Source organism: Pseudonaja textilis, chromosome 1, assembly GCF_049901715.1.
Source record: "Pseudonaja textilis isolate UNSWEBS1 chromosome 1, rPseTex1.2, whole genome shotgun sequence".
Taxonomy (NCBI): Eukaryota; Metazoa; Chordata; class Lepidosauria; order Squamata; family Elapidae; genus Pseudonaja; species Pseudonaja textilis.
This window is the reverse complement of record NC_141990.1, coordinates 215,987,231-216,003,062: the sequence shown is the minus strand read 5'-3', so window position 1 is coordinate 216,003,062 and position 15,832 is coordinate 215,987,231. Positions and strand designations below refer to the sequence as shown.

Genomic DNA, 15,832 nt, shown 5'->3' with positions numbered 1-15,832 from the left:
CATCTTTCAGAGGTTTTTTTTTTTTCAGTTTCCCAGTCTAGTCTATATTTCGAAGATTTCCTAATGTTCTCATATTGAGGTGTATGTGTGTTTTTTAAAAAAATGAATGCTTCCACTTGTTTATAAGTTTACGATGAGTAGCTACTGATAATTAACCCCACAGTTGGGCCATTAGTGTTATTCTCACATGATGGGGAACTAGGTGAATAATATACTTTTGACATATCTAAGGTCATTTCATAAGATCATGGTTAGGATATCATTTAAGTTAGGTGCTTAAAGGGACATTAAATGGATAATCCCAGTGCCATAAACCAAATAAAAATTTATTATAACCCCATTGCTTCTTCCTCATTAGTAACCTCATAGTAAGAAATTGGAAAAAAAAATCTTTTGTTTCCTGGTAAGGAGAAAAGCACCTAGACTTCAACTTCAACAGTTGCCACACTCTTCTTTTATAATACAGGTAGTCGTTGACCTTACAACAGCTCACTTAGTGACCATTTGAAGTTACAACAGCATGGAAAAAAGTAACTTATGATGATTTTTCACACTTATGACTGTTGCGGCATCCCCATAGTCACATGATTTACATTGATGTTTGAAACCAACTCACATTTATGACGGTAGCTGTATCCTGGGGTCATGTGATCACCTTTTACAACCTTCTGACAGGCAACATCAACAGGGAAAACCAGGTTCATTTAACAACCATGTTACTAACTTAACAACTGAAGTGATTCACTTTACAAATGTGGCAAGAAAAGTCCTAAAATGGGAGTAAAGCCCGCTTAACACATTTCTCACTTAGCAACGTCAATGTTGGGCTCAATGCTAGTCATAAGCTGAAGACTACCTGTACAAAAGAAATGAAGGAGAGGTTAGTTCATGCTAGATTCCCAGCCTGAAATAAGCCCTGATTATTTTGGAACAATAATGCCAACTTCAACTGAGCATAGCTGTGAATATTTGGCAAACAGGCTTCCGTGTTACTCTTTAGCCTTCTTCCTGTTCGACCACCGCATCTTACAAACGCAAAGGTCACCTTAGAAGAAAAGCAGCCGTCCCTAGTTACAAAGCCTGTTTGACAAACGCCTTCACTCAGCCCACCTACGAACCACCAAAGAGGGGGCCCCTTTGAACAAAGAATCCAAATCGTCTCCAAAGCCTCAAAGTTGGTGAAATCCATCTTAAAATCCGGCAGGACTGAACCATTTTCTTCAAGAGAGGACGGTCTGCACGCTTGAGGGTCCCAGGGGAGGGAGGCAGGGAGCCTTTCCTTCTCACGCAATTCACGAATATTCGACCAAAGCACCATCGCCTCCCTCCTTTACAATAAGCCCGCTGGAAAAGAAAACCAATTTATCCCCCTCTCCACCTCCCGTACCCCGTTCTTGGGCGGCGCGGGGGGGGGGGGGGTCGGTATTATGGATAAACAGCCTTGGGCTACAATTTGCAGAGAGCTTCGAGCTCGGCCGAGGATGCTGCGGCTTTAAGAGAAGCGAGCAAGGCTGATTGGACCTAAAGGAGAGGAGGAGGAGGAGGAGGAGGGAGGGAGGGAGAGGGGGAAGAAAGGGAGGAGTGAGCGGCGACCGCGGGGGAGAGAAAATGGGCATCTTTTCTGGGCTGCTCCGAAGGGATGGGTGCGATTTAGAAGAAAGAGGCGCCCGCTGGAGCTAGGCGGGGGCTCGTCCCTGGGACCGGCAAGCAAGCTTGGCCAAAGCGACGGTGAGTAACACGCGCAGTGGCATTAAGGAACTTCGCTCGCGTCCGCCCTGCTCGTGTAAACTGCCGTTCTGCTTCTCCCCTTGCACTTTGTTTCTGTTTGTTTTTTTTTCTAACTCTGGTGCGATCTTCTATGATTGGGAAATCTAAGAAAACCTACATTTCGCAACTCTTCCGCAACTTCTTTCGGTAATAGTCTTCGGGCTTGCGAGTTGATCCTCCGCCCCCCACGTCTCCCTCTCTCCCCCTCTCTCTTCCTCTCTCCCCCGTTTCTCTCTCTCTTCCTCTCCCCTTTCCTCCCTCTCCCCCTCTCTTCCTCTCTCCCTCTCCCGTTTCTCTACCTCTCCTCCTCTCCTCTCCCCCCTCTCCCTCTCCACCTCTCTCCGTCTCCCCCTCTCTTCCTCTCTCCCCTTCCCGTCTCTCTTCCTCTCCCCTTTCCTCCTTCTCTTCCTCTCTTCCTCTCCCCCGTTTCTCTCCCTCTTCCCCTCCCCGTCTCTCTTCCTCTCCCCTTTCCTCCCTCTCCCCGTCTCTCTTCCTCTCTCCCTCTCCCGTTTCTCTCCCTCTCCTCCCTCTCCCTCTCCCCTCTCCTCCTCTCTCCCTCTCCCCGTTTCTCTCCCTCTTCCCCTCTCCCTCTCCCGTCTCTCTTCCTCTCCCCTTTCCTCCTCTCCCCTCTCTCCCCTCTCTCTCCCTCTCCCGTTTCTCTCCCTGTCCCCTCTCCCTCTCCCCGTCTCCCCTTTCCTCCCTCTCTCTCCGTCTCCCCTTCCACCCCTCTTTTCACGCGGACTAATCGTTCCTGCGCTTACTCTCCCGTAAGCGTGATGCCTTCGGCAGTATTCTCGAGGCAATCCATTTCGGCCACGGGCGCTGGGCAATCGAGCTGCACTTTTTCGAGAAAAGGTGTTTGTTTAGAAAAAGAGAGAGAGAGAGAGAGAGAGAGAAGAGGGGGAGCCCACTATCATAACGCTTCAGAGGACAAAGCCTCGGAGGGGAGCGCGCTGGATGTAACGTTGCAAAAATCCGCCTTTCGAAACAGCGCTTCCTGGCATAAAACAAATTCGAATTCAGGAACGGTCGTTTTAATCGATCGTGGTTTTGAACTTGGGGACGAGACTGAAAATCTGAACCTGCTCAGGTGTGGAAGGGAGAAGAATAGACCTAGGAAGAAAAAAATAATGCTTAGCAAGTGGCAGCCTGACGAGAATAAACTGGTCACATCCTGACAAATTTAGTCAAGTGACGGGATTAGGATTTCTGCAGGTAATAGGTTGGTGATGGTAGAAGGTCAAGCCATTCGATTTCTTGCTGTAAACTGAAGGAAAAAGTTAATGCTGATAGCAGACAATTGAAAAGCCAGATATTTAGCTACTTCTATGGTTAATGATATATAAATGAGGCGAAGTTAATCCTCTGAAGATCCTCTGACATAGTGGAGTCCTAATCCTTCCGCGATTATCCCACGTTATCTGTTATTCTTGAAGGTACCGGCATGATTCGTGTGGACCAGTTGTGAAAGTAGCGTAACCAGCCTAGCTGAACATTTTAAGAAATGAAAGCAAATCTTCTCGTCTCGGGATGAACTTTTGCTTCTCCGGAGGTTGCATGCAACTTGGCTCTTGAACGTGATCATGTGATACCTTTGCCACATAGCTTTTTTGCAACACTTGGGGGGGGGGGGGTTGCATTGCATGTGACAACTTTCCAGCACCACAATAACTTTCATTTCACAAGGGAGAACGTCGCGTTCTGTCAAATCTGTGTGCTTTCGTCACCTGTGGGGGTGTTGATCCAAAGCGTGGAAGTTGTCATCCAGGCTGTTAATTTGTATTTCAGCCTTGTTGTGATATAAGTGCAGGACAGTGTGAAGGGTGCTGCAACTGGAAAGTGTGGTTAAAAAAAAATAAAGAAAGAACCGTGCAGTTGCCATACACCATGTAATGAATTATGCAGGGATTTACACCCTCCAAATTCTCAGCAGATGTGTTCCGCTTGCAAACTGTCACTGAATCCGGGTTGACATAATGCGAAAAGAACGCTGGAAATGTTCTTTCTTTCTTGGCTCTTGGTGTACAAAGTAGCGGGAACGGGGAAAGGGAGATGAATTCTGTGTTTGTATTATGAAGAGAGAAGATTTCAGTATATTTTTCACACTTCTCCATTAACTCATTCCAAATACATCTTAATGTGAATCTTAGTAAGCAAAGGGAATTGGAAGAAGGAAAGTTACCGGTGCTATTATTGTGTGTTTTGGGTTACCCGCTTCCACAATGTAAAATATTGAATATTATTCCAATAGATGATGGAGTACACAAGTCCCATACTGTAGCATGGCTTGCTTTATTCTAGTTGTAGCTTCTTCTGTAAACCCAGGCATTGCGGTCTATAAACCAGGTTTGTGTCCTACTGTGCTTCAGACAAGCAAACTGGTTTTATTAATAACCAATGATCAAAAACCCATGGTTTAATAAAATGTGCAAATCTAGTCTTTCTGGGGCACCAGGAGTATAAACTACTGCCGTCATTGCAATAACAGATTAAGGGTGTAGAACTTTGGATTCCCAAAGATTTGGATTCCCAAGACTCCATAAATAGATTCAGAGAGAATGGCTTCCGAAATATCATAGTAAGACTGCCTATAAGACCTTTTATATGCAATTATTTGATTTAATTATTCTGTGATTTAATGATTCTGTAATTTATTATAATAATAATTCTATAGTTATTCCTTCCTATTCATTATTTATATGTAAATGGGCAGAATTTTGGTTCTGTTCTCTAGTAGACCAGTTACTCCCAAAGGGATAATTTGAGTATATCCTAGGGCTAATGGACCAATGTTTAATTGTTTGTCTGTGAGTTGAGGATCCGCTATGGAACTGCTGCTATGAATAAAACAACACTCTGGGTTGAATAAAACAACACTCTGGGTTTTGAGACTGGGGGTGGTAATGATATTATTTGAGACTGAGGTCAGGAGTAATTGAGTCAAACAGTTTAAGAACCATTGTTCTAAATTAAACTTTGGCATTCCTGAATTGCACATTTAAATCATAACTCCTCTTCTGTGCATTACTTGGTTGAGATGCAAGAAATCTGAAGCTGGTGCCCTTGTCAAAGAAATCCATGTTTCATTCAGACATGATCATTGTTATCTTTGGGGCCATCTGACCCAGGAAGAGTCTGCCCCTTTATTCCACAGAAACCAAGAAGGTGGGCTGAGAATCCCTCCCTTGGGAGAGGTGAAGGGAGACCAATTCAAAATTCAAAATTCAGAAAGCACCTTCTTTTAAAGGGCTGTTGGGACTGGAAGTGCAGTTTAGCAGCCAATCCATGAAAAATTATTTACTTAGCTGAGAAGTCATGTGGTTGGTGTTAACTTTGTTGATTTTAATGTTTAACCGTTTATTGTGGTATGTGATTTTTTTTTTACCCTATTGTAACAATCTAGAGTTGTTCGCTGGAAGTAGCATTTATGTTCTGGTATATATAAGTAAACATTTATGCCTAAATCCAATCCAGCATGAAAACTAGTATATTTTAGGTAGCAATTGAGGTGGGAGACTTGGATCAGGGACACTCAAGGTTCAAATCTTTATTCAACCACAGAGTCCAATTTGGGCCAGTTATTTTCTCCAAGTCCACGGAGTTTCAGTTTCAAACATCATTAGTAGTCGAGAGATTCAACCTAGAAATAAGGAGAAATTTTCTGATAGTGAGAACAATCAACCGATGGAACAGCTCGCCTTCGGAAGTTGTGGGAGCTTCATCACTGGAGGCTTTCAAGAAGAGACTGGACTACCATTTGTCAGAAATGGTATAGGGCAAAGGTCTCCAAACTTGACAACTTTAAGACTTGGCTGGCTAGAGAATTCTGGGAGTTGAAGTCCACAAATCTTAAAGTTGCCAAGTTTGGGGATCCCTGGGGTAGGGTGTCCTGCTTGGATGGGGGGGTTGGACTAGATGACCTACAAGGTCTCTTCCAACTCTGTTAATCTGTTAAACCAGAATAGTCATGGCTGAATTGATAAGGCTGAATCTGAACTGAATCTGAATTCCCTCCCATTCAAAAATGAGGGATTTTTTGAGCTGCAGTTGAATTCTGTTACTGTATAAACCCCATTTTAATTATGATCTGCTACATATTTTTAGCTAGATTCACTGATAGTGCTTAAGTTGTAAAATATGGTTTTCCAAATTGCAGTGACTGGGATCATGCTAAGCCAAAACCAAAGAGACCTACAATAGGACTTACCAAAATGTATCATTATCAAGTATGCAATATACTGTACTAGAAATTACTTTCAAGTACATCTCAATTTCATATCAGTATTATAGGTATTTCCTTAGAGAAGGAATATTTTATCTCTTCTTCTTCTTCCTCTTCCTCTTCTTCTTTTGCTTTATTTCTTCTTGGCTGTAGAAGGGGGTTATTGTTCACCTTATCTCCCTTGGTTCTGCCCACCAAAAATAGAAGTCAGCTAGCATAAGCAATTCAGCCTCTTTCCAAAAGGTCGCTATTTTAACTATGAACTTTCCCAAAGTCTAAACTGATAAATAGATCTCTGGGATCATAGTTGCAGTGATTATTAGTACTTGAGCTTTGGGCTTCAGGAGAAGTCTTATGTGGATATTGAAATCTTTTTTTTAAAGTAAGTGAGTCATATTTTTAAGAAGTCTCACTCACCCATCTGTCTCTTAGTAAAATAGAGCTTTAATTCGGTGTAATGGGACTCTCCCTTAATGTCCAAAATAAACAAGCTATGTCCTAGACAGTACAAACAACAACTATAAGGTCCTGACCCTGAAATTGTACTTGTCTGTACTGCCTTGAAATCAATAAGCTTTTTGCAGGGCGCAAAGACCCACGTGTGCATAATTGGGACCTCAGTTGAATGCTATTTAGAAAAACTGGCAAGAGGGGAGAATGAAAATGTGTAGCAGACTTGCTTTGTTCACTGTCTCGATGCTCACTTTCAAAATCAAATCGGAAAGCAATCCTCTGTGTACATTAAATTATGTCTTGCACAACTGTGCCTCCTGCCTGGGGTCAGTGTGGGTCAAATATTCCATAATACCGGTAAGTAGGAACAGTTTGTATTAAGTGTAGGCAGGAAAAAAAAAACCCTCAATCCTACTGAACAATGAGGCTGTGAACATTACACTGGACACATTACTAACTTATAATGTCGCTAGAGGCCAAGACTCTGGAGAATAAAATTTGGAATGTAAATCAGGTTTGAAAGAGGCATACTTTATTTTGTACTTCTGGGTTGCATATTGCCTTGTCACCCCAGTACTAAATTGAGGGTGAACCATCTATGCTTTGCTCTGGCTATTTTGATACGTTGTCTTAGATCAGGGAATGGATGTGTCACGACAATTATAATGTGCAAATCAAATGATGCTGCAGTAAAGAAATGAGCCTGACTGTTGGTCCATCTATGCTTTTGCAGTCTGTTGTGATTTAAAAAAAATATTGTCCCAAATCTTGGGTAACAGTATAAGACTTTTTTCCGATAAGTAGATTTAGGATCACCTGCATGTAACTTTTTCATCAAAGTAATGTATGCCTATTGATGCTGCAAGCTTGTCCCTTTCACACATAACACATGACATTACAACACATGTAGAACATAGGTAGGCTTTGCATCATGTTCTGTCCATCAACTAACCCCCCTCTCCTCTGGGTACACCACTACATGCAACATATTCTCTTTTCCTGAGAAATCAGCACTGGAAATTTGTATTCCTCCCCAGGGGAAAAATGAGCAATATAAATAGGATAAGAGGATTCCAAAGATGTGTGAATAATGCTGAAACCATGGAATTCTTCTACTTAAACATATTTCTTTACACAGTTACCTACGGAGAAAGACTACTTCATCAAAGCTGATCCTCCTCACCCCCTCAAATATCTGGCAACTAAATAGTTTGCCAACTGTTCTTAAACCTTAATCTTTCCAATATGAGTAGGAGATTATGAAATTCCATGATCTGAAGGCTTTCCAAACAGTAAATTCTTTAGATGTTTCCTTGTTTCTCAGCCTTATGAACACTGGCTCTTTTATTTATATCTATTAATTCTAATAAAGCAGATGAAGTTGTTGTATTCCCATGTATAAAGAAGAGCATAAGATTTATGCTTAGGGATGATTTGAGTAAGGAATGGGTCAAAGACCAACTCAGATGAGAATGTTCAGACAGGAAGGGCTTGATAAAGCTTAAAGTCCCATGTGCACGTTTGAAGACTGAATGAGCACCGGTGTGACCTGCATGTTAATCAGGTCCTTCGGATGCAGGCTTGATAAACCCAATACGCAGAGTCTCCAATGTATAGCCTCACACTACTAAGTCAGTATTCTCCTAGTATCCCATATGATTGTCTGTCATGCTGGCTAGGACAGCTGGCAACTGAGGTTTCTGCACCATTTGAAGTACCACACATTGTGCACTTCTTCCTAGAATAAACAGTGTCTCGTATTTGAGAACCCAAAGGAGCTATTCTGATTCCATAATCAACACTCTGTATTTTCCAACTGGTCATGATTTTATTCTGTATAATTTGCTAATACTTAAAACAGGAATCGCATACAGGAACAGTAACCTACTATATTAACAGTGGCTCTAATGATTCTCTATACATTACTTGCACACACGCATATGCACACACAAGAGAGAGGGGGGGGAGAGGGAGGGAGAGAAAGAGAGAGAGAGAGAGAGAGAGAATGAAGATATTTAAGATTTTTCCCAACAAATAAAAATTGCATAAAGTTCTTTTTCTTGATTTATTTGTAACAAGATAGAATTTCACCACTGCCCCTTTTCTCCCAATCTGCTCATGTACACCAAAAGAAGTTTCCTTCTAACAGACTCAACCTAACAATGTTAACAATGCAAGGGTGGGGCTGCCAGAGAGGCACAACATAGACATTAAAAAAAATCAAAGCTGATGAGTGCCGTCTGCCCAAACAGTTGGACTCCTGCCCCATCACACATAGACTTGCACTTTTATTTGGCAGTGAACCTTTGTGATGTAAGTGGATAGCATGATATGATGAATAATCATCTTAGCTGGCACTGTGCCTTGTGGAGTTCCCTGAAGAAGATATGGCAAGAAGAGAAAGGATGCTTTGGAACACAAATTGTTGTGAGTTTCTTTAGACCTGTCTAACCTTCTCTGGGATATACAGTAAGCCACAGAAATGGGTGCTTGGGCATCACTCGATCTGTTTTTGAGCCTCAGTCCAGAACTAGGGAAATGGATTGATTCGGTATTGATTATTCTTGGGCACTGTGATCCCACTTCACGATCAGATTTACTTTGAGGTTTGGAATAAAAAGAAAGAATGAATCTGTCACATTTCAGCATTCCTTATTTTTGTTTTGTTTTTCATCAGAATTGGAAGAGATTTACAGTCAAACTAGAGCGTAATAGAAGTCACTTTGTATATTCTGGCATAAATTTAATGGGTCATCATCAAATCCAGTAAAAACTCTGACCACATTTGAAAATCTCCAATGATAATCACTCCACTGTTCTTGGCCAACTACTTCTTGTCTTGCCTCTCTTTTAGTTGGGATATTTTCTTTCTGCTATTCAATCTTAATTTCTCTCCTCCTCCCCGCCCCCAACCTCCACCCTTTTTATTTCAACCCATGGGTCTTCATTCCACCTTTGGCTTCTGCAAAGAGCAGGTCATTCTGTTCAGCTGTATAGATCATTTATAAACATATCAAATAGCATTGGGCCAAGGATGAAGCTCTTGGGAGCCCTCCAGTTCAACGCAGAACCATTACTAACCTTCTTTGGGACCTCTGGGCTACAGAGCCCTCCAACCCATATTTATCTTGCCTGCAGAATTTTTATGAGGTGCTTTGACAAATTCCTTACTAAGATAGGCGACATCCAATAGCATTCCCTTGCTCAACCAAATTAGTTACTCTGGTAGAAAAGAAGAGGTAAAAAGTCTGATAAGCCCAGGCTTCTTCCTGATAATAGTAGCAATCTTTCTAACCTAAGGTGACCAACTTTTTTTACAATGAAAAGGAGGATACAAATAAATTGAAGAAAAAAAACAAAGCCACTTGCGTGCGGCTCACTCTTGCGCATGGTGCACTCTTGCACATGATGCACTCTTGCGCATGGCACACTCTCTCAAAACAATTCTCCTGTGTGGAGCGCATGTATCTCATAATCGTGTCTCACTGCAGTGTACTGAGCCTTGACGAATCATCATGTCAAATACAAATGCGTCACATCACACACACAACGGATCGGATTGGCATCAATCTAATACAGAGATTTACAGATTAGTCTTCAAATATCAAAAAGGAAGACATGTAGGAGGACACTTTTCTAGAGAGGACAGAACTTACAAAAGGAGGACTGTCCTCCCTAAAGGTTAGATAAGGTTAGATAAGTTAGAAAAGTTAGATAAGGTGACAGTTGGTCACCTTATCTAACCACTTAAAGACAGCCCATTCCAGTACTTTGCCCTTTTCATCTATTAGGGCCATGTTTGCTTTCTTCCAGTCTTTTAGCATCTATTCATCTATTCTTCAGGAGTTTTTGGCGATTATAATCAGCGGATCTGAGATGACTTCTGCCAGCTCTTAACACTTGCAGGAGTAGCGAATATCTGTAGCTCAAGTGTAGGATGGGGTGAAAGTTCGTTCTCTGAACTTGCAGTTGGTTTCTGAAAGTTTTGTTACCAGACTAGGTAACATCTTTAGCTTCACTGACATTAGGGGATGTCAGTGTTCTTCTGTTTATAAGGGCGTTAGGTGTGGGTGTGTCAAGTGAAGGTCTTGTGATGGGTCTTATGATGGCCCTGGAGCCCCAGTGGTCGCCAACCAGTGGGCCAGGGACCAGTGGTGGTCTGCGAGAAAATTTTGGTGGTCCGCAGAGAAAGGTCACCCACAAAGCCCCCCCCCAAGCAATTAATGTTGAGTGTGAAGGATGTGTGTTTGTGTTTAATTTCATGGTCATGATGGTGTGTGATTTCATTGTACGAGATGCAATGACAATAAAGTAAACTAACTAACTAATCCAGGCTACGCAGGAACACAAGGCTGCACCACCCACATGGCCCGCGGGAACACAAGGCTTGCGTCTCTTGCAAACAACGCAAGGTCATGAGAGGAGGGGGGAAAAGACGGAGGGGGGAACTTGCTCCACTCACCCCAAGCACCTGGCCTGGCCACTGGCCTGCTTCTTTCTGCTTCTTTCTTCTTCTGCTTTTGGCTGCACACAAGGAAAACAGCAAAAGTCTTTCTTTCTCTCCCCCAAACTCTGCCAGAAATGAGTCTTTGGGACCCTGCAAGGCATCCTGCTCCAAGAGGCTGCGCTGGTGCAACAAGTCTCACAAAGACTCATTTCTGGCGGAATTTGGGGGAGAGAAAGAAAGACTTCTGCTGCTTCTGCTGCTTTTCTTGCATGAAGCCAAAAGTCTCTCTCTCCCCCCCCACCCCCCGAGAACAGAACTGGAGATGGTATCCTGCAATCCCAAATAAAGAATGATCGATTGGTAGGAAAACAGAGTGGGGAATTTTCCTGCAGACCTTTTTGGGGGATTTTTCCAGGGTCTCTGGTCCTCAGGATTTAAAATTATGAGTTTGGTGGTCCCTGAGGTCCAAAAGGTTGGCGACCCCTTCCCTAAACTCTGCTGAAGATGTTACCTGGCCTGATAAAGAAACATTTGGAAACCAATCCACAAGCCCAGAGAACAAACCTTGAACCTTACCTTAACACTTGGTTTTGAAGACCTGTATTCATTTAAAATAGCAAGGTGGTTCTTTTTCATCTCTAAGCTGTCAGACATATTAGGAGGAGCCTTCCTCCGAAAGAAGAGAGAAACGGGTCCTAAGCAATTCCATCTTAGCCCTATTCCCCATTATTATTTCCCCAAGCAACAGATCAACAGCATCTCTGATTTTCATTTTGAACATAACTCTCCCCTCCTTCCCCATTACATTTTGCATTCCTTGATCATCTTATTTCATTCTGGTCTTTTATATCACCCTGTGCTGTCTACCTTTCATCTGAATTCTTAAAATTTGCCTTCGTGAAGTCCAGGATATGGACTGATTTCTCTTTTAAGTATTGTCTTCTTCTAGTTAGCCTTGTCCATCTACCAGTTCCAGAATAGCCAATCACCTTGATCTTTCATCTACCTTCTGAAAAATGAAATTGTAAACAAGAGAGATGAGTAATCTGTTCAGACTCCTAGCTGAGGTAGCCTTCCAGTAGTTATCAGGGTCAGTTAATGTCTCACTTTGCTGCTATTATCTAAGCACTTGGTGATTTGATTTAGAAAGGCATTGTCTACATCTTCTCACTGGCTTATGGTAAACTTCCACATTAATATCACTTTGGTTTCTAACCTCTTTTAATCTTATTCTAATGCTTGCCACATATCTGTGGCATTAAGAGAAATTGGTTTAGAGGCACATAGCTTCTTTACGTAGAAAGCCACATTAGATCTCTTAAGTTTTATATCCTTCATTCTCATGAGGTTTATGTGGTGCAAAGGCACAATCATGAGTGCCCTCCTCCTGTTTATTATCCATATCCTGGGCACAAATGTACAAACAATTGGCCCTAAGGATGTTACAATTGATCTCCATGCTACTTACAGTGGTGGGATTCAAATAATTTAACAATCGGTTCTCTGCCCTAATGATTTCTTCCAACAACCAGTTCACCAAACTGCTCAGAAAGTTAACAACCAGTTCTTTTGAAATGGTGCAAACTGGCTGAATCCCACTACTGATGCTACATACACTGGACCTTTCCATGTCCCCTTTCCTGCCTTAAAAGTTCTTTGACTGTCCTGCCATGTTTCTTTTTTTATATATATAAAAATTTTATTTGGGTTTTCACAAAACATAATACAAGTAAAATTTCTTCTTCTTTTTTTTTTTTTTGAGAATAGCATGGTCCCAGGTTATCACTTCTCCATACAGATACAAATTCAATTTCATATTCATCTTTGTGTTCTGTTCCATATCTTATTACTATTTTAACATTTTCTCAATAATTTTTCCCTTCCCTTAGTTTTCTCAACCTTACTTTTAATTATCTCATTCCTTTCTAAATTCAATTATATCTTTTTCTAAGTTTCAATACCTTTCTAGTCATCATATTCATACTTTTGTCTGTCCTGTTTCAATTTCACATTTTCTTTTCTCATTAAACAATTTTTCCCTGTAGTTACTAATTGGAGTATGACACCTTTGTATCTTTTAATTTTTATCCATTCAGCTCTTATTTAAACTTCAATTTATGCCTTTACAATTATAACATAACAATATAACACATAACTTCCAGTCAAATTCTGCTTGGTACATTCTTAAAATACGCACTAAGTTCTTAAAGAGAAAATATATATATAACAATAATAAATAAGATACTTATTCTATTCCAATTCAGCTCTATCATTAATGTTAGTTATAATCTTTGACATCTTTAACATTTCTTTTCAATAGGGTATCATACTTCTAGGAACACTTATAATATTTCTATATTTTTTTCATGCTTCTTTTATATTCCTTTTCACTTAAATTTTTATAACACATTTATAATAATTAAAATGTTCCCCTCCTTTCCTAATTTCATTCTCTCATTCTCTTTATTTCATTTATGTATTAAACATTCCATTACATTACAATGAGTATTTTATCTATCATTTTAATCACACTTGTTTCATATTTTCAAAGTTCATTTCTATTTCTAATATAACAATACTATCTTATGTACCCTTGCAGAATCCCCCTTTCAATTAAGTTTTCACCCATTATCTGTGTGTTTTGTATGTTTTCCCTGTTCCTCTATGTCCTGTTTCTGTCCTTTATAATTTCTTTTCCTTTCCTTCTTCCCCCTCTTCTTCTCCCTTCCCTTTTTGACCCCTTCTCTCTCTAATTCTGATTCTCTCTTCTGTAATCCTCTCTTGTTTCTTCCTAATGTTGTAATTACTTTTCAAACTATTCTTTTTTTTAGTTGTTTTTTCAGATCTTAATTTTTTCACTCTCTTCCCCTCCACCCCTTTCCTTTCTTTTCCCCACATAGAAATACTTGGTCATTGAAGATGGCTTCTTCTTTGTCCCTCCCTTCTTGTTCTACCGGCATTTCTTGTTGTTTCTCATAGTTCAGGATCTCCATTTCTAAAAATTGAAATATGAAGCCAAAAGAACCTCTTCCCTTTTGTGCATCTTCTTTCTGTTTTTTAAGTTCCATTCTCAATTCTCAATTAAACAACCACCTGATTAATTTTAGTCCTTTAAATCCAATAGCCAAAAATCCAAAAATCACCAAGTAATCCAAATAATCCAAAGCTGTTTCTTCTTGCTTCTTTTTTCCACTTTCTCTTCCTGGGGTTCTCTTATCTTCTTACAAAGTTTCAGTTAAAATGTACCTTTTAGGAATCCTCTTAAAGTTTCACTGTTAATTCCTTTTACTTCCAGGTGGTCTCCTCCATTTTTCCAAATTCCACCCTTTTGGTTTTTTTCCCTTCTTTTAAAAGTTTTGAGAATCCAGAAATCTTTATTATCTCTTTGACATTTTATTTTGAGCTTAAATACCTGTTAATGTCAAAGTGGATTTTTGCCGGTTTCTTGCTTAAATCTCTTAGTTGTCAATATAGGGAAGAAAAGAAAAAAAACCAAATCCTTCTTGCCATGTTTCTGATGGCCAGGGCTTTTCTATCTGAGTCTAGGTCTCTTTTTATCTCTTCTTTCTGGGTTAGGTTAAAGCTCCCTTGATTAGATTTAAAAAAAAAAAAAAACACTTCCTGCCAAACCTATTTTTCTAGCAGTGTTGTTTGTGCCTGGTTAAGCAGGAATGGAGAACAGTCAGTCCATTTGATGAGCCTGATAATCTTTTCATTACAGCCTGGATACATGCATTAGGAAGAGAGCACACATCTAGCTTATCTGTTCTTTCTGTCAGTGAGGCTTCTCACCACTGCCTTTCTTATTTTGCACCTCAGAGGAGAACGTTGTATTTCTTGGTCCTTGCAGAATTTGAGGGTCTTTTCCATTGTTCTGGAAAGGTTGGGATGATGGTTAATTTTGGGGATGGTCTCACTTTCTTTCCTTGTTAGTTTTCCAAAACCTCACATCAGTTGGCCAAATGCAGGGATACAGACATCATCTTGACTTGTGTGCTTTCTTGCCACTTATCACTCACCACTGCCTTTCAGGTGTTTTCCTTCTTTTCGCCACCTCTGTTCCTGAACAGCATCTTATATCCTCTATCCTTGATATAAATCACTTTATGTTGGCCTTAATTGTGTGTCCTCTGTGCTACACTTTCACTTCTTCACTTTCTGTGAGGAGTCCTAAAAAAGAGATTGACTCCTACTCCTTTCCTCCCACAAAGCCACATTCTTATGCTTCGAGTGTAATTAGTATACTTAGATACATGCCTATCTTTTTTTTCCCCTCAAAAGTGCAGTCAGAAATTGATTTGCGAATTGAGGGATATAGTTCCATCTGTTCCCTGATCATGAGATCGGTCAGGTGCAACACAATCATCTTCTTTTCGGATGGTGCATTTTAGACCCTTTGCTCAGGCAAGTAAGAAAATTAATACATGCAGGAGGGGAAAAGGAGGCCGGTACAATCAGTTAAACAAACCTCTCCCCAAACTATGCAGATTATCTCCACAATTCACCAACTCCCTCTCAAAAGCTGTCCTGTCCCTATTTGCTTTCCTACTCACATATTCCCAGCTTCCTTCCCTAAAAATGGTTTAATTCAAGTAGAGTATAGGATCATGCCTATGGCACATGTGCTGCAAGTGGCATGCAGAACCATCTCTCTGGGCACGGCAGCTGTCGGCCATTGCTTTTCCGGTTTCTGGTGTGTGCATGCACACCAGCCAGCTGGTCTTCATGCACACATGCACTCCAAAAACCAGAAGACCAGATGGCACATGCCGGAAGACCATGTGTGTGCCAGGAAACTGAGCTTCCCGTTTCTGGTGTGCACATGCGTGCCGGAAACCGGAGAACAGCTTGGGAACTGCTCTTCCAGTTTCCAGTGCTCCCCCACACACGCACACAGACTCCCATTTCAGCACTCGATGCCAAAAAGGTTCACCAACACTGGT

At 41.0% G+C, this 15,832-nt stretch overlaps 1 protein-coding gene across 6 annotated transcripts in view; it reads left to right on the top strand.

The window, feature by feature from the left end:
* The first annotated feature begins 1,330 nt into the window (after positions 1 to 1,330).
* The window catches only part of MRAS (muscle RAS oncogene homolog), a 62,778-nt gene continuing 48,276 nt past the window's right edge, over positions 1,331 to 15,832 (top strand). The window contains exon 1 of one of the 6 annotated variants that reach the window (XM_026708004.2): positions 1,331 to 1,728. Coding sequence is in view for 1 of the 6 variants with exons in the window: in XM_087920469.1 (XP_087776595.1) it covers positions 1,859 to 1,914 (56 nt within the window). In the remaining 5 variants the exon portion in view is untranslated. Of the gene's footprint in view, positions 1,729 to 1,828; positions 1,915 to 2,499; positions 2,983 to 15,832 lie in introns of those variants that run through there. The other 5 variants (XM_087920474.1, XM_087920470.1, XM_087920469.1 and 2 more) reach the window with 5 other exon arrangements.